Genomic DNA, 27,088 nt, shown 5'->3' on the forward strand with positions numbered 1-27,088 from the left:
CATACTTGTAAGATATGGGGGAGCCATACCTTTGGTTGCTTTGAATGCCAGCATCAGAGTTTTGTATTCTGTGCGGGCAGCGACCGGGAGCCAGTGGAGGGAGCGGAGCAGGGGGGAGACATGTGAGAATTTTGGCTGGTTGAAGACCAAGCGAGCTGCAGTGTTTATACCACAAGTGGTACAGCCACAACCATTAAATAGACCCAATAATGGTAATGTAATCAATGCCATTGATGAATCATACTATACAGGAAATGATTTCTATTACCGGTAGATGAAATAGACAAGAACAGAGAGCGTCTGACTGTGTCATGGTGTGACTACTGGCATTTAAAGTCTGGTGTGAACACCCAAATGTAATCTGACACTAATTGTATATGACTTCATAATTCTTTCTTTGTTTTAGTTCCGGCAGCAGTACTGCTGGATGAAATTGATGCATCGGAGAATGAAGGAAATGATGAGCGCATCGAGGGGCTGCTGTGTGGAGCGGTCAAACAGCTCAAACTGAATCGGGCCAAGCCTGACACCACACTGTTCCTCAGTCTCATGTTTCTGGCCAAAATCAAGCCCAATGTTTTTGCCACTGAAGGCATTATAGAGGTAAGTGAAATGAATGATATCGACATATCATTGTGCTGTGTAATGAAATGTTTACAAGGGTCACAGAAAACTGGTTAACTGAAGCCCCACCTGCCTTATTTTTGTTTCTATCACAAGGCTTTGTGCAGTCTTCTGCGTCGGGATGCTTCTATCAACTTTAAAGCAAAGGGGAACAGCCTGGTTTCTGTGCTGGCTTGTAATCTGTTGATGTCTGCATATGAGGAGGATGAAAACTGGCCAGAAATCTTTGTCAAGGTGAGAACACTCCAATAAAAGAAAATAAGAAATGTGTTGGATTTTTGCGGCCGCCTGCTTAACGGTATTGGAAATCTGACATTGTTTTATTGGTTATGTTTTCAGGTGTACATTGAGGACTCACTCGGGGAAAGAATCTGGGTGGACAGCTCCCATTGTAAGAATTTTGTGGACAACATCCAGACTGCTTTTGGTACCAAGATGCCCCCCAAAAGTATGCTGCTGCAGGCTGACACCGGTCGATCTGGTGGGGATCTCAGTGCCGGTATGGTATACCAAGAAGAACGAAAAGGCACACATTGACGCACTGATGAAAATGTTGTGATGGACTGAATGCATGCTAATCGGTATGCTTAATTCTATTTTCTGTTTCTGTTTTGATCTCTATTCCAGGCAGCAGCCCTCACCCGTCAACACCCGACGAGGATGACAGCCAGACTGAGTTGCTGATAGCGGAGGAGAAACTTAGCCCGGAGGATGATGGACAGGTTATGCCCAGGTAAAATGAGGAGCCGTGTACACACATGCTTCATGGAACAGGCTGAGTGGTCGGACAGACACCAGTTGAAATGGATGGATTTCCACTCTAAAGAGAGATGGGGCATTTAGCCCAGCTCTGATTTCCCTGCAGATCGTTTTGTGAAGCAGAAAGTTCAAGCTGTTGGCATCACCTGTTTTGTCGCCGGGCCATCTGTTCCAGCCCATTTCAGCCTGTGTAACGTTAAATGTCACATTTACTGCCGTATGCCACTACAGCACCATGGAATCATTATGTTGACTGAATGCATTACAAAAGCAGCTGGGGGTTAAATCATGGGATGGCTACTATGCTATAGTGTAGCATCATTGCATCAATAAACATTTTGAGATTCTCTGATATTTTGTATTTTGATAGACATTCATCAAGTATTTTCTTCAGAACACTCATCGAGTATTACTTCTAAGGCAGCTTAAAAACGTGGACTATCGAGGCTTGCATTGTTCAAAAATGTCTACAGGGCTGTATGGTATGGCAATTTTACAGGCAAAATTATACGGATATATCCTCACATTCATTATTAAATTATCTTCCTTTGTTTGAAAGTCTCTGCAGTATTAATGCCATAACATCTCACTTCCATATTAGCACTTACCCTGAAGAAGTCGACATGTATGCCTTAAGCACAATTATGCACTTGCATATTTATGTATTATTTATGATCTCAGCTCGACCATAAACCTTCATATATCACAAGCGTCTCACTGAAATGTTATTCCCGCTTCTTCTGTGATTTTGCCATGGTATTGATTGATTGATTGAAATATTTATTAACAGTTTGTAGAATTTACAGTACATTTTAAGCACAAACTCAATACAAAGACTGTCAACTGTGAGTGGACGACCCAATTAAGCATTACACTTGTTTACAACAGGGTCCACATTGTTCAATTCATCAAAACATTTAAAGACATACAACCATTTAGAGACATACAAATAGACATTTCTATGTAGTTAAAGAACAACAGGAATTCATCATATGGGAAGCAAAAAAGGGAAAATATACAAGCACTGGGAAAATATACAATATACAGTGAGGGAAATGGGGTGGGGGGGTGGGGGGATTCAGATTTTACAGAGGCCAGTTTTGAATTGCAGCCATCCGTAGGTGCCCTTTGAGAGCGGTTTTGAAGGAGTCAAGGGATTCACATGTCTTAATGACTGTTGGTAGGGCGTTCCATGGTATAGGAAATGGTGGAGAGTGTGGAAGACGAGAAGACTGTCTCATTTATTCTGTGATTTTGCCATGATGGGTATAATATATATAGGTATGAGGAACTGGCGGAGAGTGTGGAAGACTATGTGCTCGACGTCCTCAAGGATCAGCTGAACCGCAGGCAGCCCATGGACAACGTGTCCCGGAACCTACTGCGTCTCCTCACAGCCACGTGTGGCTTCAAGGAGGCACGACTTATGGCCGTGCAGAGGCTGGAAATGTGGCTGCAGAACCCAAAGGTGAATGGTAGAAGAACCCTCGTCCGCAAAGGACAGCCTGCTGCCACGCAGTAAAATTCCTCTCAGTGGTTCATCGTACTAACATTGTACAGATGAATCAAGTACAAGTGGATCCGTAAGGATCCGTTTGATTCTATGTGTACACACTCGGAGGAGTTTAACCACAGCGTGCATTTAATCCATTCCGGCTTTAAGTGACACATGTCAGACCGTGTAAACTAAGCTACATACATTTTAACTTCCTTTCTATTCAAGAGGAACTATTGTGTAAGTATAATATAGTTTACTGGTTTGTTTATTACAACACGGTGCCATGTTATGGGGTAGGTATGTATTATTACTTTGTTTTTGACCAGTCAACTCAAAATATCAGTGTTGACCGTTAACTGATCCCGTTTCTGCATCTTGCAGCTGACTCGACCGGCTCAAGACCTTCTCATGTCCCTCTGTATGAACTGCAACACCCACGGAACAGAGGACATGGAGGTGATCTCCAACCTGATCAAGATCCGACTGAAACCCAAAGTCCTCCTCAATCACTACATGCTCTGTGTCAGGTCTGTGAGGTCCACTGCCGGGATGGGACGATATGAAAATATCAAAATATGCTTTAAACTTAAAATGCCACTTTTGCTAACCAGTTGAACCACCAGCATCCCTATTCTTGGGGGAATAGCAGATCTATAAGCTCACCACGCGTTGCAACGCAGGTTTAACTTGTAGATCGGCTATTTATTTTGCAAAAACTAATCGATTTCTGTAGAGTAGAGCTTTTTCATGTCAGTTTTTATGAAGTATAGAGGGTTTAAGTGGTACTGAATTTGCAGCTCAAAAAACGCCAATTCGTCCTAGTGTATGACGGAGGACAATTTCAATACATTTAAATCCCAACCATGCAATTATTGTGAGTGTTGTTTATCACGATGAACGATATAGGGATTATCGTCCCATCCCTAGTCCCCCGTTAGTTGGTGTACTGTCACTGTCAAGATCTTCTCATCCGCAATATTATATGAACCCGTTTCCTTCTTGGGGCGTCTTGTCACCTCACCTCCAGGGAGCTGCTGAACGCACACAGAGATAACCTGGGCACCATGGTGAAGCTGGTGATCTTCAATGAGCTGTCCAATGCCAGGAATCCTAACAACATGCAGGTTCTCCACACAGTCCTGCAGCACAGCTCAGAGCAGGCTCCAAAGGTGAATTTGAAACTAACACTACTACAGTCATAAGACCAATAGTGTTTTGGGCATTTTTGTCATTATACATTTCATACAGTTAGAGCTGGGTAATATATCTGCCATTTATCGTTAGTTTGGCAGGCATTGCGATTGGCACTCTAATGATGGTGATGTCTGTCCATCTGTATGCCCGTCTGCTGTATGGATTGCCATGGGGTTTAGGTTTAGGTTTATTTATTTAGTATAAAATAAATAAATAGACAATAACATATCAAAGAACAAAAATACAATGCAAGGAAGGGAAAAAGCCAGCTGGCTTATTTGGAATCCTTTCCTGTATGGAAGAGGTCATTTGTTTAAACAGATTAAAAGTTCATAAAGAACAATAGAAAAGTCTACAAGTTGGCAAAGGGGTTTGCTGTACATCTTTATGTTCCACAGAGGCCAAAGACTACTGATATCGAGGAACCTGTGGCCTTTCCTCTAGCACCACCCTTGGCTTAGAATGTCCACTGCACAGTGCACACAATGTATATAAAAATGTAATGGTCAATTTGTCATGAAACTTGCTGACCTCATTCATGCAACCTCGGAAGCTGAATGCTGACCATCTGAATGCTAAACTATGACCTTTCATCTACACCACTCAAAGTCAAAATGTCTAGAATCAGAACCAGAATCGTCTTTATCGTCACATCACAGTTTTACAAGTAAAAGAGTGTGTGAAACTTGTTTTTGTGAGCCAATAATGGAACTTTCAGACTGTTGGTGTTGTTTCTTGTGCTTTTTAAATATTGTGTAATCATTACACAATCTTCATTACACTATAATTTGTACTTTGTGTAGTGATTTACAGTATTGTCTAATTTCATTCATTGAAGGGGCGGATCTCCTCATACACCTACAAATGAACACATATAAGGCACATTAGTTTAGGAATAAATAGGACAGCATACTTTCTAATTGACCAGTATAATGAGAAGACTTGTGAAGAAGGAATGTAAATCTCTGATGTCTAAACTTACCTCTGTTTATTCTCATCCTCCTTTCAGGGTGGTGTTCGGGCAAATGAGTTCCCTCTGGGTATAGGCACCCCTTTTATAGTTCCGGGGGTGTGTATATATTTCTATGCTAACGGTGAATAGGTATTGAGGGTGCATATACATGTAGTAGGTTTATATAAAATGGCATTGTGTGATTCTAAGAGTGGGGAATATTGTTGTTGTTACCTGGGGGAATGGTATGGGCTAACCAGGTAATGGGTTCCCAGTTCCCACCCTATAAAAGGCAGTCAGTTGTCTCTACCCCGAGTGATGACAGGTTGTCTTGAATATGACTCTACTCATTTATTGCCTTGCCCGCTCGACACTCACAGATTGCCCTCCCCTTTTTGTATAGAATGCTGTGTTTACTGAAATACATTACTCATCCTTTTCTCACATTGTCCCTTCTTCAGTTCTTGGCCATGGTGTTCCAGGACCTGCTGACCAATAAAGACGACTACCTGCGCGCCTCCCGCGCTCTGCTCAGAGAGATCATCAAGCAGACCAAGCACGAGATCAACTTCCAGCCGTTCTGCTTGGGTCTGATGCAGGAGAGGAAGGAGGCCACCTATGTGGAGATGGAGTTCAAGGTCGGCACATGACTGTAGTATTTACGACAAAATCCCCTCTTCAACCGCACCCTTTATACTATGCACCTCCATGTGAATGGGTGTGCAGTTTATCAAAGTGTACAGTTAATCAAAGTAATTTAAATTGATTATAAAAAATAAAATCACACTCCTGTGAAGTGAAGGGCGGCCACCTTATTTGTATCGGCCACATGGCGTCTTACGTCGTCATTTTGTGCCCTAAACAAACATTAAAGTCCATAGACTAGGCAAATGAGTTAAGTGATCTAAACAAACAAATTAAAAATCCCATAGACATGGCTGCCATAGTATGACGTAATCTTCAAAAGCCATGCATTGGAGGTTCTAGCGCCCCTCAAAAGTAATAGATTTAAATCAAATTATCAATTTATTTGATAAGGGCTTAAGTGGTTAATCCGATTAATCAATGTAGTACAAAATCAATGTTAATCTTTTCACATTGACCTGAAAAAAGAAAAAAACACTTCTCGAGCAATCGATAAAATAATCAATAGTTACTGCCCTGCATGTGAATGTAAACTGTCTGTCATCGTCTCCCCTATAGGAGCGCTTTGTGATCCAGGTGACAGATTTACTGACCGTGTCCATGATGCTGGGCATCACCGCTCAGGTCAAAGAAGCTGGCGTCGCATGGGACAAAGGAGAGAAGAAGAGTGAGTATTGTCCGCCGTGTTGATTTCACCCCGGTTGGTATTTGAGAGAGAGAGAGAGAGCTTGCCTTGAATGTCCCCTCCTTGTGTCAGACCTGGATGTCCTGAGGTCCTTCCAGAATCAGATCGCCGCCATCCAGAGAGACGCCGTCTGGTGGCTTCACACGGTGGTTCCCACCATCAGCAAGGTCGCGTCAAAAGACTACATCCATTGGTGGGTATCGCTTTCCTTGAACTTAAAGTGTACGCGCTTAATGAGATAAGTCGCACACGAAACAATGATGCGTCTGGTCTGTCCCTTCTCATGTCCGCAGCCTTCACAAAGTGCTCTTCACAGAGCAACCCGAGACCTACTACAAGTGGGACAACTGGCCCCCTGAGAGCGACAGGAAGTGAGCGTCCTCTTACATTTTACAAATTAACTTACTTCACTGTGAGTTTTAGAGGTGCTGTCTGTTAAATGCATGTCCTACGCTGGATTTGAACCCAACATTTCTGCTGCTGATTTTAAATGGATAGCCTATTTGGGCAATTCATGAGTTTTCAAATGTAGTCCTACACCTGCCATGTTGGGGATCAACACATGTTTCAATTTGTCTGAACAGTGTGATTGGCGTAGAACAAATTAATTTGTTTGCAACACCTGTTTGGTCCCCAACATGGCAGGTGTAGGACAACATTTGAAACTCATTAAAGGTGTGCTATCCAAGCATAGGGTCTAGATTTCTCAACAGAAGAATAGGGAGAACACCAGATGTACAAATTATATTGTATCTTCATACACATTGATTACAATGTCCTTTTTATTCACACAGTTATGGATTGCATCTATAATTTAACTCGGAGTGTACGCTTACATTCATACACTCGCTGAGTTACAGAGGGATACGATGATTTACATTTTATCTGTACAAATTAGAGCTTCAACATCTGATTTGACACAAAAACATACATATTTGTCACTCTCCCAGTTTCTTCCTTCGCCTGTGCTCTGAAGTGCCTCTGCTTGAGGACACCCTGATGCGCATCCTGGTCATCGGGCTGTCCCGGGACCTGCCCCTGGGGCCGGCCGATGCCATGGAGCTCGCAGACCACTTGGTAAAGAGGGCTGCTGGAGTCTGCTCTGATGGTACGTGGAGAATGCCAACAGTGTTATTACATTCGATTTAAAAAATGTGTATTTTTCTTATGGCAGAACATCATTAATTATTTTCTATCAAAACGGAATGCCTCCTTGTAATGAGTAGACTATGTCTGCCATCAGGGCCCCTAGACTCTGGAACCGCCTCTCATTGGACCTCAGGTTTGCAAGCGCCATAACCATTTTTTTCTTTTACCCCTTAACAGTATGTATGCAACTATGCATCTATTCTCACTGATACTGCTATTGTGTGTGTTTTCGCTGTTTTATTAAGTTTTAAGCACTTTTCACACTATATAACTAAATATTATTATTATTTTGGCTGCTCCTGGTATTTATACATAGGTGTTAATTCATGGATTGTGGCTTTTCCCCAAAAATAATGGCAATTACTAAAGCTACTATGCAGTACATTGATATTAAACACGGTACTTTTTCAAAGTGGATAGTAGCTTGGGACATCACTGAGTGTCAAAATTAAATCATATTAGTCAATGTCAGTGAACTGTCCGACTGTTTTACCTTTTTGTTTTCGCTTTGAAGATCTGAATGTTTTGAGAGTGGAGAGGATCCAGCTGATTGACGCGGTGCTGAACCTGTGCACATACCACCACCCTGAGAACATTCAGATGCCTGCAGGGTACCTCCTCACGTTTCTGTTGCTCAGGGTTCTAAAACATTTGTAAAACATTTGAAAAAGTCTTATTTGATACTGATGATAACTGTTGTTGTAGATATCAACCACCGAATTTGGCTATATCGGCGCTCTACTGGAAGGCATGGCTTCTGCTGCTTGTGGTGGCTGCATTCAATCCACAGAAGATAGGTATGACAATTTTCTGTGATAGTAGTTGAATATCTGTTGGTCGCATAATGTTTTTTTTAACTGCAACTCCACTATAACAGTATAATTATTATTTTCCTACAGGTTTGGCTGCCTGGGATAGCTACCCTACACTGAAAATGCTCATGGAAATGGTTATGACAAAGTAAGTAATACAAGCAGCATACTTTACCCTAACTTCAAAGTTATAATACTTAACCAATTAAGGCCTAAAGGTTAGAGGAGCACGTTTAGGACCTGAAAAGGTTCCTGATTTGATTCAATGGACCGGCAGGACATATCTGGGTGGGAATGTGAATGGTCAGGACTTAACCCACCCCCAACACTGCTGACGTGCCCTTGAGCAAGGCACAACTCCGGCAGCTCCAGCGGACTGGGGCATGCCCAGAAAAGGGACGCCAGGGTTCATGTTTTGAAGCCACCTACAGTACTGTACCTTTTTTGTTTTCTGTTCCTTACAGTAACTATTCGTACCCTCCTTGCACCGTTGCGGACGACGACACAAAGACGGAGATGATTGGCCGGGAGCTGCAGGTCTCCCAGAGGGAGAAGCAGGAGATCTTGGCCTTCGAGAGCCACCTGGCAGCAGCCTCCACCAAGCAGACCATCACAGAGAGCAACAGTTTGCTGTTGTGTCAGCTCACCAGTCTGGACCCACAGTAAGACGCTCGCTCATTCATACCGTTATACATAGTTGAAGAAGTCCTGAGCTGAACATGTTCTATGGACAGTTTATTAAGAGAAGGATGGATGGGTGCAGACTCTCAGTGAACTATAGAAACCGTCTGTACTCGCATTGTACATTTTCAGGCCTTCATCAGTGTATATGCTGATGAAGCCTTGAGAGTCCGTTTGTCACTCATGACTGCAGCTGCTACGGTAAATGTGCTACGGTAAGAGTTACCGTGTGGAGTTCCCCAGGAGGTCCCTCTACTGTACTGTACTGTCACTATACTGTCACACCCAAAATCATCATATATACAGTTAATATGTGTGCATGTGTTACTGTGTTAGGCTGCTCAACAGTGACACTTGGTGGTGAAAACCAACCAAACGCTATTTTCATACTCGGACACAGCCACAGGATCCAGCACAGGGACCCAGGGACACACATAGCTGTCTATAGGAGTGGTTGCACCACTCAAAAAAAGAAAATCTTAAGAGAATGTACCTTGTAGCCGTCTGGGCACCTAGGCTGGTAATCCGGTTCGAGTCCAGATCCCGACGACCTTAGCTGCGTGTCAAATTCAAACCCCCCGCCCCATCTCGCTCCCCATTTCATGTCAGACTAAAAAAGCGCCCAAAAATATCTTAAAGATATGTGGTCAAACAGAAACGTTGACTCCTTACTTGGCTGTGGAGCATGTTTAAATGGTGCTGCCTGTAAAATAAATATGGTTGCATAGCAACATTTAACGGACTAACTCATATTTCTGCCAGCAAAAATAACTCAGCCTTAACCTCGGAGGATTTAAATCAGTTCCATGTAGGCGACCTCAAATTAATCAAGAGTCCCTGAGTGGGAATGTTGATGCAGCTTGGCCTTGGTTTTCATACCAGAACATGATCAAGGACACCTACACACGCAATTTGAGATACTCTGCCCTTAAAGCCCTTATTCAATTATCCCACAGTTCCATCTGTACGCTCAACGCAGTTAAATTGACATTGAGGAATTTGCAGTGTTCCAGAATGCAGAATGTGATCGAGGCCACCTGCCCGACACCTAATTTTAGATCATATGCTCTTATAAGGTGAATATATTCAGGACTAGTAGGAACATAGGGTGCAATGTTAAAACTTTCAGTGGTGTACATAAAGCATTTTCTTTTTGGTATTTGTACTTTACTTTTCCAATTATTATTTCTAATATTTTTACTTCTACTCCTCTACATCTCCAATCCAAATCTTGTACTTTTACATTGTAGATTTTGATCATTATTACAAAACATACATTAACCACTTCAGCTCTATACACATTTCGGCTCACAATGCGATGCATTGTGAGCTTGTAGATCTGTTATTTTCAAAACTTCTACTTTCGGTAGTTTTAAGTACATTTTTAAGCCAATTCTTTTGTAATTTTAGTATCATCTGCAAGTATATTGCAGTATTGATTTTCCTCAAGTACAAAATGTGAGTACTTTTTCCACCACTGCTAGTAGGAGCATGGAGTGCAATGTTAAACCATGTGTGTCCTAATTCCAGGGGCCCTCCTCGCCGACCTCCCCCAGCGGTCCAGGAGCAGGTGAAGAGCCTCAACCAGTCCCTCCGTCTGGGACACCTGCTCTGCCGGAGCCGCAACCCAGACTTCCTGCTCAACATCATCCAGCGGCAGGTACGTGAACAAACAGTTGGTGTCAAAGTGTCCTTGAGCTCCTTACTGGCATGCGCACTCCAAAATTCTCGCATGTCTTCCCCCTTCTCCACTCCCTCCATTGGCTACCGGTTGCTGCCCGCCGATTGCTGCCCGCACAGAGTATAAAACTCTGATGCTGGCCTTCAAAGCAACCAAAGGCACCCCAATATCTTCAAAGTCTGATGTGACCTTACAAACGGCTGAAGTTATGTAATTTAGTTCGCATTTCACGTAGACATAGCACTCTATAGTGCATATGCATAGTTTCATGATATAGATGGATGTTAGGTTCTTAGCTTACGTATGATTATTGATGCTGAACCCCTAATTGCTCCCAATGTGCAGGTTGGTGCCTTGCATGGTTTCCTCCGCCATCGGTGTGTGTGTGTGTGTGTGTGTGTGTGTGTGTGTGTGTGTGTGTGTGTGTGTGTGTGTGTGTGTGTGTGTGTGTGTGTGTGTGTGTGAATGAATGGGTGAAATGCATGCAATGCACAATCTATGTAAAGCCCTTTGGATATAAGCGCTATATAAATGCACCATTTGTATGTGTGTGATCTGCAGGCGTCCTCTCAGTCCATGCCCTGGCTGGCTGACCTGGTCCAGTCCAGTGAGGGGTCCTTGGACGTGCTGCCCGTCCAGTGCCTGTGTGAATTCCTCCTCCACGACGCGGCGGACGACAGCCTGCCAGTGGAGGATGACGACGAGGCAGAGAGCAAAGAGCAGAGGGCCAAGAAGAGACAAGTATGTGAGCAAACTGTGAGCAAAAACACAGTGAGCAAACTCCTTTATATATTTGTATTGGTAGACTGGTGGATTTTGTTTTATATATATATATAATTTTTATCCCATGATTTTTTTAACCCATTTTTCACCCCTGTGTCAATTATCTAATGTGATCCTGGGCTCTACACACCCTCCGCCAACCTGAATATATGGGGGACATGGGGAGAGCAACGGACATGAACTCATGCTTCCTTCATGTCCGAGTGTCCAAGTGGCTCCTTTACACCTGACAGGGTGTAACCACCCTGGTTGGACGTAGCACGTGGAAGGAACACGTTATTTCCAACCAGTTCCTTTCCCCTCCATCAGGCGCCCCAGCTGGCCAGGGGGAGACAGTTTAGAGACCAGGATTACTGCATGTTTTTTGTGAGGGTACCTACCCTAGGGGACACGGGGAGAACATGCAAACTCCACACAGAAAGGCCCTTTCGTCAACCCCGCCTCGGGTATGGGCACTGATGACGCGGAGGAGGAAACACTTCAGACGTGCCTCCTCAGGAGACTTGGCTCAGATCTATTCTGAACCCATTTGATTTGGCATTAGGAACCCGTTGCGACCGCATGCCCTTGCTGACGTCGACCCCAGGCAGGGTTCGAACCAAACCCCCAGAACGGGGGCTCCTCATCCACTCTCTAGATATATTATAACTCTATGGTTCGAACCCACAACCTTCCGCATGAAAGGCATATGCTCTAACCACTACACAAGGGCGGCACGACACTATTGGTAGACTGGTACCATTTGTAATTCTTCTCAGTAATGCATCTAAATCTCTACTGTGTCTCTCAAAGTAAACGCATTGTAATAAAGTTAGACACACTCTTGTGGTGGCTCAGCAGCACATCGGCATCCCATTCCATTCTCAACACATGCATTGTATTTCTCCTCCCGTGTTCAGAGACAACAGAAGCAGCGTCAGCTCCTGGGAAGGCTCCAGGACCTGCTGTTGGGCCCCAAGGCCGACGAGCAGACCACATGCGAGGTGCTCGACTACTTCCTTCGTAGACTCAGCTCCTCTCAGGTGGCGTCCAGAATCCTCGCCATGAAGGTAAGTAACGTCTGGGAAGAAGATGATGCTTATCGCCGCCGCCGTCGTGTGCCCACAGTAAAATCCTCAGTGTTCATCTATCCATTTGTAACTCTGAGAGCAGAGCGTATGTTTACAATTTAGGCATTTAGCAGATGCTCTTGATACAGAGCGACTTACAGTAAGCGAGAACAACACAACGGTAATACATCAAATACATATAAATAGTCAAAGTATCATAAGTAAGCTAAGAACATCTGTCTAAACAGTAATCCGTCTAACATTTGTACACTCTTAGAGTTAAACCTGCAGTCCATAAGACGTACAGTATGCCCTTGGGGTTCAAACCTCACAGTACATTTGTACTAGGGGAGCTAAGACAAAAGCGTTGCCGATTGCAGCTTTGAGTGAACACTCGGGACCTTACATCGCAGGAACATAATTCCAACCGTTGTTCTCCAGGGCTTGTCTTTGGTGCTGACGGAGGGCAGCCTGCGGGACGGCGAGGAGCGGGACCAGCCCATGGAGGAGGACTCTGTAGACTCTGCTGAGCTCCTGCCAGGATACCAGTGGCTGCTGCAGGACCTCCCGAAGCTGCCTCTGTTTGACACCGTGAGAGGCATGACCTCCACCGCCCTGCAGCAGGTCAGCATCTACCCATACAACAATGGTGTTCATTTCAACCAGTGGTCCGTGGACCACTAGTGGTCTTTTTTGGGGGGTTCCAGGTGGTCCCCAGCTAAATGATAGGACGGTAGGAGAGTTGGTAACCAAATGGATCCTTATAGATCAGTGGTTTTTTTCAACCAGTGGTCCGGGGACCACCAGTGGTCCTTTTTTGGGGGGTTCCAGGTCGTCCCCAGCTAAATGATTTGACGGTAGGAGAGTTGGTAACCAAATGGATCCTTATAGATCTTTAACTCTTGAGAGTTACATTACTGTCAAACAAGAATACAAGAAGTCTACACAATTAGAGAATGTAGAATAATTGGTATTTTGGTCAACATTTGCCAACATGGAATTGTGGACAAAATCGTATCCAACGATAACAAAATATTCTTTAGCTTTTGGTCTTAGACTCTTAACCCTTTTACTGCTGCCATTTATTGAGAAATTAGGACCTAATTCATGCCAGCATTTTTTTAATTTGAGCTCTTATTTTGAAAAGCCACATTTTGCCTCAACCGGAAGTGAGCTTATCCCTGCCAGCTTTACGTTGCCAAGACAACCTTTGTTTACATGATCGAATCATGCCGGTACATTTTAGCACTCCACAACGTCGGCTCGTGCCGTCAAAGAAACGCTGTTTTGACCAAAAATGCCATCTGGGACAAGGAATAGGAGATACAGGCGATTGAAAGAAACGGATAGAATGGATTCTTATGGCGACGGTGAATTAATATGAACGATCCAGTGCAGTGCTAACAACATTGCTAGCTAACCGGCTAACGTGAGTAGCATTATGGCTTGATCAATCATAAGCACTATAAAAGAGCAATTGCCGAAGGGCTTCGGCAATGGCAGCAAGCGTTAATATCAAATTAATGCTTCAATTGCCGAAGGGCTTCGGCAATGGCAGGAAGACGGTTAAGACCAAAAACTAAAGAATATTTTCGACTTAGAGGCTAAATCTCATCAAATGGTGGTCCGTGGCTCAAATGCTGAATAAATAATGGGCCTTGATGTGAAAAAGGTTGAAAACCACTGCCATACAATAATGGCTCAATGATTATAACCACTGGTTAACCCTGGCACCCATATTCAAGGCATATATTATATATATATATATATTTTTTAAATATCTTCACTATTTGTCACAAGTTATTTTGGGCTTAACCCCTTAGATGAGAACTTAACTATAAACTGCATGCTCCCCCCCCCCTCCCCTCCACCCACACACACACACACACACACACACACACACAAACCTTTTTTTTATCTTTGAAAAAGTTTGAATCATTTTGAATTATGAAAAAGTTGGAGAACTGCTGATTTAGATGGAATTTATAGAACCAGGTCTTAATGGGTCAATTCAATGGTTAATAAAAATAATCCCAAATATTTTTTTTAATGTAAAATAAGTATGGTTTCAATGGTAGCTGAAGTAGTTATGTGCCGTCTGTCTGTTCTCAAGGCCATTCACATGGAGACGGATCCACAGACCATCAGCGCCTATCTCATCTACCTATCCCAGCATGCACCAGTGGAAGAGCAGGCATCCCATAACGACCTGGCTCTGGTAATCACACGGCACTGTTGCTTAATCTAATTTAACTGTGGGTACATTGCTACCATGCATTATGTTTTTTTTATATGTTGCTGTGTGTGTGTGTGTGTGTGTGTGTGTGTGTGTGTGTGTGTGTGTGTGTGTGTGTGTGTGTGTGTGTGTGTGTGTGTGTGTGTGTGTGTGTGTGTGTGTGTGTGTGAAACCGCCTCCAATTACATGAACATTTCATTTCCACATATTTCATATTTTCTTAAATATAACTTTTTCTAATGGATGGAAGTGAATGCTGATGGATCGAGCTGAATCTTTGCCCAAATGTGGGGTCCTAGATTTCATCATTCACTGCCTGGCCACATGAAGTCACAGGGAAGCCAATGCTTGTCTTGTTTTTTCTTTAATGAAGTGGCATCAATAATATTGTCCCTCATGTTGTCGGTGCACCGTGCGTTCAGGACGTGGCGCGGCTGATCGTGGAGCGCTCCACCATCATGAACAGCCTGTTCTCCAAGCACACCTTCTACAGGCCGGAGTCTGACGCCGTGCTCTCCGCCTTCCTCACCATCTTCTCCACCTACATCAAGAGGATGAGAAAGACCAAGGACGGAGAGGACCTCTACAGCTGGGTGAGAGAGCGAAGACCTCTTGTCTTTACTTACATGCTCCTTCTATCTGCCTGTAAGAGCTGCTGTGCTGAGTCTAAGGGAAAATGTGTTCAACCGTGATGAAACGTTGTGTTTTTGGAAGTCATCGCTGAGCGTGATGAATGTTTCCTTCTTCCAGTCTGAATCTCAGGACCAGGTGTTTCTACGCTGGACTACAGGAGAGACGGCCACCATGCACATCCTGGTCGTCCATGCTATGGTCATCCTGCTGACCCTGGGGCCGCCTAAAGGTGAACCTGGCCACGGCGTAAAATTCCACTGTTCATTTATCCAGATGGATGTAACCAAATGGACATTTGTTTACTTTGTACAATCTTGGGAAATAAATGAACAGTGTGTATGCATGATTTTCGGGCTTCAAATGAATCTTTTATACTTCTGTTATTCTCTATACATTTGCAGGAGAGAGCGACTTCTACGGTCTTTTGGACATTTGGTTTCCCGACAAGAAGCCTCTCCCGACCGCCTTCCTGGTCGACACCTCGGAGGAGGCCCTTCTGCTGCCCGATTGGCTGAAGCTGAGGATGATCCGCTCCGAGGTGTCTCGATTGGTTGACGCAGGTACGACGTTCACAAAATAAGGGGTGCACCAGACTAGTGATTTAGTTGTTTTAGTGCGTTGGCTGCATAATCCCAATGGGCCCGATTCACTACGCGGTTTACACACATATTTTGAGTGCACCCAAAATATGTGTGTAAAATAGCTTAGTAGTGAATCGGGGCCAATTTCCCTTGTCTGGAGATATTTATGTCAGAGTAGCAATGTCGCCGATTGGCAACCCTTACAGAAGTTACGTCAGCTGACCAGTAAGGTTTTAGGTTTATTTATTTAGCATGTAGTACAAAAAATAGACATAACATATCGAAGAACAAAAATACAATGCAAGGAAGGGAAGAAGCCAGAAGGCTTATTTTGAATCCTTTCCTGTAGGAAGAGGTCATTGGTTTAAAAGATTAAAAGTTCATAAAGAACAGTACATAAGTCTACAAGTAAGAGCAAGCTCATCACTCTCTCTGTTCTCATATTTCCGAGGACAACACGATGAATATTTAATTTGTGACCCGGTAGCTCTACAAGACTTGGAGCCTCAGCAGCTGCTGCTGTTTGTCCAGTCCTTTGGCATCCCGGTGTCCAGCATGAGTAAACTGCTGCAGTATCTGGACCAGGCTGTCGGCCACGACCCACAGACCCTGGAGCAGAACATCATGGACAAGCGTAAGGATGTGATCTGAAGACGTTGTTGTACGTGCATTGATGGTTTTTTGGCAATAATCATCTCACAACAATGTCATTTATTTCCCTCTGCTTTAGACTACATGGCCCACCTGGTGGAGGTGCAGCATGAGCGAGGTGCCACCGGGGGGCACACTTTCCACACCCTGCTGAGCTCCTCTCTGCCTCCACGCAGAGGTCAGTGTGACCATTTTACGCTGCATTGCTTAATTTACAAGAAGTCTACACAATTCAACGTTCCTAATGGTACAAACATCAATACAGAATGTAATTGTGGACAAAATCTTGTCCAACGACAACAAAATATTCGTTAGTTTTGGATCTGAGAGGCTAAATGTCATCAAATGGTGGTCCGTGGCTCAAATACCCAAATAATAATATTAAAAGGCTTGAAAACCACTGCTCTAATGCAGTGGTTGTCAACCTTTTCAGGCTGTGACCCGAAAAGGTTCATACTTGAATACTTGAACCTCCACCCTGACACGCACTTGGAATTGTAGGAGTTGAGGCATGCCTCGCAACGGCATTGTGAGCTTGTAGATTAACATTTTTTCTGGTTTCTTCTATTATTTGACAATTTGGCCAATGTTTCACCAGTTGTTAGAATAGTTTGTTGATACATTTTGTCATTAAATGTTTTCAATGGTTCAAATTGTCACTATACTGTCATATGGGGACCCCCCAAAACCCACAGGTTAAGAACCACTGCTCTACTAAAACCCCATATCACTGGCCCTATTTTGAGCAATAAAGGTCTCGCAGTGTGTACTAAATGTAATTGCATGAATGCGTGGATAGACCACGAATAATTGAAAACGATGCCTGGTGATCATGCCTGTATTGCACCACCTGCCCACCCTTATGACAGATTCAGCTGAAGTGAGTAAGGCCAAAGTGACCGTGGAAGCCCCCCATGGTTCTGTGAAGATGAGAGCAGCCAATCAGATCCCTGTGGTCGGGCCCGATGATGACCTCACTGGCATGCTGCTACAGGTACTACGGCTTCTTACCATTTGTGTTGTTTTCTGTCGTGTCAATAGCATTTGTTACTCATTGAGCAGACTATGATGTGAATTCAGTGTTAGGTTATCCATTCATGGGCTCATTTGGTTACATTTTATACTCAACAAGCATTTTTCTGTGTGGTATCACCAGTAGTTTCTCTGACCTTCTGATGTCTCTTGCCTTGCCTATGGAGTTAACATTAGCCCCAGGTGTGGTTAGAAGATTCAAATATGTCTTCCCAGTGATATTGTGACATCACAATATCATCCCCTAACCCCCTCACCCTGTATCATACGACAACAGCTGTGGCTTCAGTTCAGGTGGTTCACCACCCATCACACATAAAAACACAATGGCCACATAAAAACACAATTTTAACACTTTCTGTACACGTTTTTGAAATAAATCTTCCTCCTAGTATAATCAATCATAGTACCTGATGATCATGTTTTGACACGGCCCCCCTCCCAGCCAGCGTTCAGTGTCTATATATGATCTCTATATTTGCCTCCTACAGATCTTCCCGTTGAAGGCGGACCCTCGCTGGCACGGCCCCCCTCCCAGCCAGCTGTCCCTGGCTCTGCAGCAGGCTCTGGCCAAGGAGCTGCTCCGTGCCAAGCAGGGTCACGTCCAGCAGGCCGGCCTGTCCGTCCGCCTCCTCCAGGCCATGGCGGCCCTGCTCAGCTCCGCCCACGCCGGGCCCGTCGTCCTGGCGATGAACCGAAGCCACGCCCTCTCCTGCCCACTGATGCGGCAGCTCCACCTCTACCAGGTGCATGGCCTGTCACGATTATTTACACAATCGTCTAATCGAAATTATTTGAGATAGTCGCAATTATCTTTTTTAGCCTTTTCCATGTTCATACATTTTGAAACATCTTCATAAATCGTGGAAATGGACAACACAACGTGTTGTGAGTTGTAGATCATCTAATTCCACTATTTTATTACAAATCTTTAGTATAAAATATGCCGTATTGTTTATTTTGATTATTGGTATTGAGCCTTGACCATTGTCATTTCTTTGTGTATTTATGCCATTTTAATTTGCTCATATCTGCCCTGCCTAAAAGCCACACAATTAAATCGTTAATCATCAGTCGCAATAATTTGTATGACAATTAATCATCACGTAAAACTTCATCCAGTGGTACTTTTTTACTCTAAACATACATAGGGACATATGGTCATAGGGACACACGAAGCCAGGCATTGGAGTGGTGTGCACCGCTCAAAAACATTATTTTGAGTAGTAATCGTGTCCTTTGCCTTCCCACCCATGCAGCGCTAGCCTGGCTAATAAGCCAGACTAATATCACACTGTCGTGGTATGCCGGCAGGCAATTCTTTTAGGCTAATGCAGTGACCAGGACGTTGCTTTCTCTTATTATTATTAGTAGTATTATTATTATTATTAGTATTAATCGTGGTGTCCTGTGTCTCCCCACCCATGCAGTGCCTGGTCTCCCAGGACTTTACTTTATCTTATTATTAGTATTGGTATTAGTATTAGTATTAGTATTATTAATCGTCGTGTCCTGTGCCTCCTCATGCAGTGCCTGGTCTCCCAGGACTTTGCTTTATCTTTTTATTATTATTCGTAATATTAGTATTAGTATTAATCGTGCCTCCCCACCCATACAGCGCCTGGTCTTATTATTATTATTAGTATTAATCGTGGTGTCCTGTGTCTCCCCATCCATGCAGCGCCTGGTCTTATTATTATTATTATTAGTATTAATCGTGGTGTCCTGTGTCTCCCCATCCATGCAGCGCCTGGTCTCCCAGGACGTTGCGTTCTCCTCGCTGTTCCTCAAGGTCATCGTAGAGATGGTGAAGTGGTTGGAGAACCCCACTGTGGAGGCGGGACCGCTGAAGACTCTGCTCAAGTCCTTCGCTGGGGAATATTCTCACAAACACAGGCTTACGGATGGTGAGTACCCCTTCTTTTTTAGCCTTTTAGGTAGTTCTCACACTTTAAAGATTTCTTTAAATAGGTGTGAGCTTGTATATCTTAATGGCCAACGATACAATCTAAAAGGACTGAGCATGTCTGCCTCACACAGTGCGTACAGGGTTCCTCCACTTGGCCGAGGCTCTGGCCTATCGCAGCGACACCGAGGTGCCTGTGAGAACCATCATAGCCATGCTGAGGGCAGGGGAGCGGTGCAACGCAGAGGCCGAACTCATTGGCAAAGGTATGAAGCTTTTATTACTGCTGTTATGGGGCTGTGTCACCGTGTGTGAACAAGGACAGTCGGAAACTGTCCGTGGCAATAACTGTAGCTCTGTTATTGCTGTCCTTTTGAATTGGTGGCCGGTGTTGCACAATTGCCTCCGACTTGCTTGTGTCCTTCACCATCTCCTTCAGGATCTCTATACAGTATGTTCCTGTTCCCTTGTGCACCCCATTCCCCCCCCTGAGTTTTGAAGGCATTCTTAATAACCACTTAAACCCTATATACAGTACTTTGTTAACCAGGGTGACACAGGGCTCTGCTCATTTTTTCTCTCTACACCAAATCTCTTTGCTGAAAATAGCTGATCTGGTATTTTTGCTCTAACGTTTGTCCCAGAGTAAGAGACACTAGCATTAATGTGGTTAAAACCACAAACTACAGACTAGCTCTAACAATGGCCACCTGCCTTGTAAAGTACTTTAGTGTATGAGCATTTTGTTCCAACATGTTCACATGAAGCTTGATGACGGTGCAGTGTAATATTAAACTGGTGCCAGTTTTGCTTACGTAACAACAACAACAACAACTGTAATGACAGCCATACCCAAAACCCCATTAGTAAGCACCTTGTTTATTCCCCACAGTGTTGCAGGGCTTGATGGAGGTGAAGTCACCCTATCTGGAGGAGCTGCTGTCCCTGCTAATGACCATCGGTACACAGAATGGGACAGCTGGCCCTGTTGCCATGGTGATCTCGCTGCTGCTCCAGGAGGCCGAGGAACGGGGAGCTGTGAAAAAAGAAGTGGATTCCAACAAGTGAGCTCAACCCGCGGCAATTCTATTTCCATCTGAACTCACGCAAGACACATTTATATTTGACAAACGAACATGGTCGTGACAACAGTGACACGACATAGCAAAATTGAAACTTCTCGTCTCTATTGCCGCGTGGAGACAAGATGGCTTTTACGTGTATTGTTTTTGGAGCTTTGATATGTTGGGTTTTTTAAATGTTGCCCAATAGCCGTGTGCACAATCGGAAGGTGTGGATAACGTGGAGCACGCCTGTCCTGTTCACCAGTGTGTTCACGCCACGGACAGGCACCTTTTGAAAGCCATATCAGTGTTGTCAACGAGGCAGCTGGTTGTGCTTACTGCTTCTGCTTACTGGACATAAAATACAACACATTTGTTGAAGTGATATTCTTGCACTGCTACTTTCCATGGTGTTTGAATGCTTTTCGACACAAGAGCTTAGAGTAGGTACTTATTACACTTAAAGCCCTATAGAGTCAGTCCTCCAAGGCTCTATGTACTGTACTAGGCCCCCTCCTGTTTTCGCTTTGCGCTAAGCATCTTTGCAGAAAATTGCCAATCTACAAGCTCACCACACACACTGAGTAGAGAGGATCACAATGGAAAATAGCCAATCTACAATAATCAATCGAACAGATCGGCTATTTTCACTGAACGCATGCCTCGGATTAGGGATGCTAGGGTTCATGTGGTTAACATACAGTACTGTACACACCATCCATACCATGCTCTCTTTCTGGGAACCCGCACATTATTGGAATTCAATAGGTGTTCACTCGGCACCGACCGTTCATGTTTGTCCTCCGTGGGTAACCACTCAGTCAATCTATTCTCACCTTCCTCAGCAGCTGTGAGGTGACGAGAACAGGCCTGAGCTCAGGCCTGCTGGTTGATTGGCTCGAGCATCTCGACCCAGAGGTCACCTCCGTCTGTCCAGACCTGCAGCAGAAGCTGCTGTTTGCCGTCAACAACAAGGTAAATGTAAACCGCTGTTTTTCTTGCCTCGTCGTAGTGTTGTATTCATTTTTGGGTCGGTATTGTGACTTAGCCTAGTTAGCATAATCTTCCACTTTCCCTCAGATATGCCGCTTCAGGACTTCCCTGTATTCACATCTCGAAACAACCTGTTCATGATGCTTTTAATACTGCTTGTACTTGCGTTTATTTCTAACTTTGACACAGGTCATAGTAGTTTTCTCCATTCTTTTTTTTGTTTCAAATGAGTTGAGGGCTGGGAGTGTGGGTGAGAATTGGCAAGCAAGCTAACTGTACCGTCTACGTGTGTGTATTGTGTATTTGTATTATATGTAATGTTTTACTTTTACTACTGTATGTGTATAGGACCCCCTCTAAAATTAGATGCTGCATCTCAAGGCTCTCAATAAATCCTGACCAAAATTCTGACCAATTTCAGGGGCGAGGCACACCTGCATACAGGCCGTACCTTCTGGCTCTGCTGACTCATCAGTCCAACTGGACCACTCTGTTGCAGTGCATCAGTGCTCTTCTCAGCAAGCGCAGAGACCTGAGGTACATTAAAACACCTGCACACGTTGGACCTTTCACGCTTTCCTCTCACCTGTTAACCCCCGTCCGACCCAGCACTGATCTCCTGTATAAACTCCATTGTTGGGGTGTTATTTTCTTCCATATGAAGATACGCTGTTTATTGTACTTATGGTAATAAACAACTTCGGGAGCAGTTTTGGACTGTGAACACGAAAGTAGGCCTTTTGACATAACTAATAATAACTAATCCATGTGTGAGCCTCTATATTAAACAGTTGCCTGTTGTTATTTATCAGACTGGACCCTTCATCTGCCCTGGACTTCCTGTGGGCCTGCAGCCATATCCCACGTATCTGGCAGGGTCGTGACCAGAAGACCCCTCAAGTAAGATGAAAACAAAGTCTACCACAAATTTGTTACGCACCGTTTTGTTCGGAGTTGTTAATGCGTTCATCTTATATCCCGCCTCCTCTCTGTCCTCGTCTGAATGAAGAAAACGGAAAAGTTTGTCCTGCGGCTGAACCCGGAGGAGCTGATCAGCCTGGTGGACCTGATCCTGTCTGAGCCGGAGCTCAGTGGCCACTCGGACTCCCCCCATCAGGACAACAAGAGCACCACTACCCTGGACCAGGCCTCCTGCTCCCTCATCCAGTCCAAGAGCAGCACCCTGGACCAGGCCTCCTGCTCCCTCATCCAGTCTAGAGCCAAGAGCACCACCCTGGACCAGGCCTCCTGCTCCCTCATCCAGTCTAGAGCCAAGAGCACCACCCTGGACCAGGCCTCCTGCTCCCTCATCCAGTCCAGGCTGCCGCTCCTTCAGTCCTGCTGCAACGGGAACCTGGAGAACATCAAGAATGTCGCAGAATACCTCATCAGCTGCACAAAGAAATGGGGCGACAGGTAAAGATGGTGTCCAGTATTCTTCGATGTTTGTTATAGGAACATATTTTATCCTAATTCCTGCCTCGTGCCACACCGATAATTGAGATTCGCGCTTCCTTCATGCATGAGTGTCCAAGTCACTCCTTTACACCTGACAGGGGGGAGTTTCACTGTTGGGCGTAGCGTGTGGAAGGAACACGTAATTCCAACCAATTCCTTTCCAGGCGCCCCAGCTGGCCAGTGGGAGGCAGTTTAGAGACCAGGATTACATGCATGTTTTTTAATGTATGAACGTTTTTCAACAACAATTATGACGAATTATGACAAAATAATTGCGATTGTCCCAAATCATTGCTATTAGACGATTATGCAATAATTGTGACAGGTCTAAGTGTTTTTCCCCACATGGTTCACCACCAGTGCTCGGCTGCTCGCAGGTCATGCAGTTGGACACATTTTCCTGCTCCTACTAATTAGCCCCAGAATGCTGAATGTGGGGGGGGGGGCTTTCTGTTAGGATGTGCTGATCGACTCTGTTAAATAAATCACACTAGATTTCCCCTCTTAGAGCAGATGAACTTTTCAGGCATCCTCTGTGCGGCACAATGCTGTGTGGACCCGGGGAAAGTCGATAATTAGGTCTATTGGTGTGAAATTAAAACCAGCAGAAGTCGTCTCTACTGTGATCTCTTTAAAAGCTCAGTGTGTTATAATGAAGCCAAGGGGATTAAGGCATGAAGCTCTAAACTTGCCTGTGTTGTGAATTCCTGCTCTGACTTGGCTGTCAAAGATCAGGGTGCAACTCTTTGTGGAGGCAGAACCTTCTTCCATGAATGTGTCTGTGGTTATTAAACCATTTTAATGAGGAAACTTTGGCCAAGGTCGAGCAAAATTAGCTTCCGAATTACAATATTTTAAGTACTGCTAAGCTGTTTTGTAAAATGGCTCCTGCTGAAAACATGGTGGGATAAAACCGTGTTAAAAGTTGAAGGCTTTGGCTTTCTGTTGAATAAACACTTGGTTGTGTGCTGAGTGTTCTTTTAGTAAAAGCCCATTTCTACAATAGATTAGATGGTGTTTGTTTGTTCCCAAGTACAGAATTACTAGTTAAGTTTATCTATATAATATGCTCGTGCAAGGGCACGCTGGTGTGACCAGTGCACAGTGCGCTCACTGTACATACAGTATAGTACTAATAAACATGAGTTTGGAGAACGCAACATCATGTGAGACTGATAACAGCCTTCACCAGCACAAGGATTTTACAAGATGGCAGTAACTTGGAAAAGAATACGTATGCATTTCATTATTCAAATTAGTCTACTGTATAGTCAAGTACACACACTTAACTCGCAACCCGGCACTGTGGCTCCCTGTCAACAAGATGCACAGGGTATTTTATTTTGAAAACCCAGAAATTCACTGTAAATAAAATCAGGAAGCAAAATAGCTAATGAAAGGCTTGGTGTGCCCCTGTAGTTTGTAGCTTCTATCTACACTAGAGCTAAAGCCTCACCTATAGAGGGTATGCACGTGACATCATCATCAAACCCGGAAGTTATGCAGGAATGCCCACAGAGTGGCAAAAAACTACTTTCTCGCCTTGACAGCCCAATGCATCTAAACAGAAAAGTCCTATCTGATTGCATTAAACAACGTTAAACAATGTTAAACTCACTTTGCATGTTGCTTTGCCACTCGATTTGCCATTCACTTTAAGCATGCGCATACCCTCTATACCGTATCGGTATGTTTTGGTCGGCTGTTTTGGGTGCGAGACACCGGCGCAAATTCTAAGCGTAAATCACGGCTAAATGTGGATTTGTTCTCTTCAGTGTGATGAGCAAGCGTTGCCAGATCCTGCTGCTTCAGATCTACCTGCACTTCCCCGAAGTCATCCAGCATGTGACCCTGCCTGATGCCACCTTGAACAGTGGGGGGGCAGTCGACGGCAGCAGCTGCAAGGTGAGGATTCCTTGCAATTTCCTTGCATCCTTTCTAGAAATATTGCCTAGATACTAGGCAATCTTTCTGAGAAGGTGCTGTACAGTCCGTTCTCCCAGTAGAATCCTTGAGAAGCTATAATGTTACCAGCGGAGACTAACCGTTTCAGCAGAAAAAGGTGTTTTGGTTCATCTTGCTTGGCAACAATGGTAAAACAATCTAGAAGTGTAAGTAGTTGAGTTGCATTGTCAGCACCCTCTGGTGGACAGAATGATCTGCTGCATTGGCCAGGCACATGATAATGATGAGATACACATCTCAATGGTTTTAAAATAAATAATAAACAATACAAACAAATAAATTAAAAACAATAACCATACACACATAGATAATCAAACAAACTAATGTACAACTTATTATGCACTCACTTCACACCGCGCAACTAATAACTGAATCACTGATTCCTAAAATAATTTCTGAGAGTTTTGGCATGACCTACAATTTGGCAGCTGTAGCCACTAGCCAGGAATGTTTAATTGTGCCGGATTGGATCAAGTTTACACTTGTTCTGCCAACCACTGAAAAGTTTGGACAGCTAATACATTTTCAAAATAAACTGTTAAGTTTTATTATAGTTTTTGGCCTTTTGTGATTATCCAGGTCTTGCTGCATTGTTAATAAGATGTTCCAAAGATCTGAGAAATAATGACCATTTTACATAAACTGATCTATTGCTAGTTGCTTAGGTTGATGGTACCGGTAAGGTAAATGATCAGTGGTGGAAGAAGTACTCAATTGTTTTTTACTTTAGCGCAATGTAGAAATAATGTGTTAAAAGTAAAAGTCTGGTATTCAGAATTTACTTGGCATCACAATATACTTTTGGTATTTTAGATCTGCTATTTTCAGCGTACAACCAAGTGTAAAATGACGTGTCTTTTAGTTCTACTAGATCTCTTGTCCACTAGTTCCTTCCTAACATTTAGTCTAGTTTTTATTTGTGGACGAAATTGTCAATATATTTAGTCTTAGTTTTAGTCAGCATAGCTTAGTTTTGATTTAGTTTCCATTTAGTTTTCGTCAGTGAAAAAAGGTAGTTGACAAACATTTTTCGTTATAGTATTAGTCGATGGAATCACCACTGCACCAGTGTAAATGGTTGTATGTATTTTGTGTCGTTCAGCTGGATGTGTTGGTTCATCGTCTGGTCACGTTGCTCGCTGAGACTGGAGAATCAAAGAGCGCTGAGAACCGCATGTCGGACGCCAACCTGGCATGTCGGAAGCTGGCTGTGTCCCATCCTGTCCTTTTGCTCAGGTAAACACTACAGGAATGAAACAAGAAATGACTCCAGTTATTATATATTATCGGCTTGCATTCCATTCTCTTACATATTGTACCTTTACTACCTTAGTGGTGCTTTCTGTAGTCGCGTTTGCAGTCTAGTCATGGTGTGGTGGGGGAGAGGAGCGCAGGCTTAGTGTCCCATTGGCCATGGGGCTTAGTGTCCCATTGGCCGTGGGGCTTAGTGTCCCAGCAGAAGGGTGAAATCAGCCGCCAATGGCTTCTGCCAGAAATATCCCATTGGCTGTATAAGGCTAGTCTCCCATTGGCTCAAAGGCCAGCCAATAATGAAAATCTCGCCACTACATGCATGGCTACTAGACCACGTGACTAAGCTAGAACATAGAGTAATAAAAGGATAGAGACCGAACCGGAGTGTTAGCCCCCCGCTATTCATTTCAATAGAAGTTGCTCAGTGGCATTTTGAAGCCCCCCGGAAGATTTCCGGAAGTACAATTATAACTCAATGGCTCGAGCGAGCGGAAGTTTAGCCTAGCCTAGCACCGGACCTCAATTTTGCGGTCCGGGCTTACGCACGTGACATCATGAACGTCCGTCCACCTCCATTGAAGTGCTGCAATTCCACATTTCGCCAGTAGGTAGTGGCAGCTTCAACGTGGGATAGCCTTACTGGGGGCTTGGACTAGAAACTCTGATCATTGATCAGCTCTGCAAGCTGATAAAAAAAAGTAGAGGTAGAGGGTGGCTAACAATTTATTATTCATAAAGGTACTTGGTCACAAACAGTGGCAAGAGTGAGTTTTTTTCTTTTATTGTATTTAAAAAAAAATTAC

General features: G+C 44.0%; 1 protein-coding gene across 6 annotated transcripts in view; it reads left to right on the forward strand.

Moving 5' to 3' along the window:
• The window catches only part of ints1 (integrator complex subunit 1), a 51,685-nt gene that overhangs the window by 14,470 nt on the left and 10,127 nt on the right, over positions 1-27,088 (forward strand). For 3 of the 6 annotated variants that reach the window (XM_083779985.1, XM_083779983.1, XM_083779984.1), the window contains exons 4-42: positions 407-603; positions 721-858; positions 964-1,123; positions 1,252-1,357; positions 2,665-2,851; positions 3,263-3,408; positions 3,909-4,050; positions 5,085-5,144; positions 5,489-5,665; positions 6,231-6,339; positions 6,430-6,550; positions 6,651-6,728; positions 7,308-7,465; positions 7,601-7,639; positions 8,021-8,117; positions 8,212-8,303; positions 8,406-8,466; positions 8,783-8,980; positions 10,530-10,659; positions 11,242-11,421; positions 12,363-12,512; positions 12,954-13,136; positions 14,626-14,730; positions 15,171-15,341; positions 15,499-15,610; positions 15,783-15,941; positions 16,450-16,596; positions 16,693-16,791; positions 17,483-17,607; positions 18,137-18,391; positions 19,393-19,552; positions 19,686-19,817; positions 20,444-20,615; positions 21,461-21,590; positions 22,030-22,145; positions 22,421-22,508; positions 22,618-23,024; positions 24,842-24,971; positions 26,134-26,267. In XM_083779985.1, the coding sequence (XP_083636111.1) occupies positions 407-603; positions 721-858; positions 964-1,123; positions 1,252-1,357; positions 2,665-2,851; positions 3,263-3,408; positions 3,909-4,050; positions 5,085-5,144; positions 5,489-5,665; positions 6,231-6,339; positions 6,430-6,550; positions 6,651-6,728; positions 7,308-7,465; positions 7,601-7,639; positions 8,021-8,117; positions 8,212-8,303; positions 8,406-8,466; positions 8,783-8,980; positions 10,530-10,659; positions 11,242-11,421; positions 12,363-12,512; positions 12,954-13,136; positions 14,626-14,730; positions 15,171-15,341; positions 15,499-15,610; positions 15,783-15,941; positions 16,450-16,596; positions 16,693-16,791; positions 17,483-17,607; positions 18,137-18,391; positions 19,393-19,552; positions 19,686-19,817; positions 20,444-20,615; positions 21,461-21,590; positions 22,030-22,145; positions 22,421-22,508; positions 22,618-23,024; positions 24,842-24,971; positions 26,134-26,267 (5,551 nt within the window). The remainder of the gene's footprint in view (positions 1-406; positions 604-720; positions 859-963; positions 1,124-1,251; positions 1,358-2,664; positions 2,852-3,262; positions 3,409-3,908; positions 4,051-5,084; positions 5,145-5,488; positions 5,666-6,230; positions 6,340-6,429; positions 6,551-6,650; positions 6,729-7,307; positions 7,466-7,600; positions 7,640-8,020; positions 8,118-8,211; positions 8,304-8,405; positions 8,467-8,782; positions 8,981-10,529; positions 10,660-11,241; positions 11,422-12,362; positions 12,513-12,953; positions 13,137-14,625; positions 14,731-15,170; positions 15,342-15,498; positions 15,611-15,782; positions 15,942-16,449; positions 16,597-16,692; positions 16,792-17,482; positions 17,608-18,136; positions 18,392-19,392; positions 19,553-19,685; positions 19,818-20,443; positions 20,616-21,460; positions 21,591-22,029; positions 22,146-22,420; positions 22,509-22,617; positions 23,025-24,841; positions 24,972-26,133; positions 26,268-27,088) is intronic. The other 3 variants (XM_083779986.1, XM_083779987.1, XM_083779988.1) reach the window with 3 other exon arrangements.

Source organism: Protomyctophum parallelum, assembly GCF_964188405.1.
Source record: "Protomyctophum parallelum genome assembly, chromosome: 13".
Lineage (NCBI taxonomy): Eukaryota > Metazoa > Chordata > Actinopteri > Myctophiformes > Myctophidae > Protomyctophum > Protomyctophum parallelum.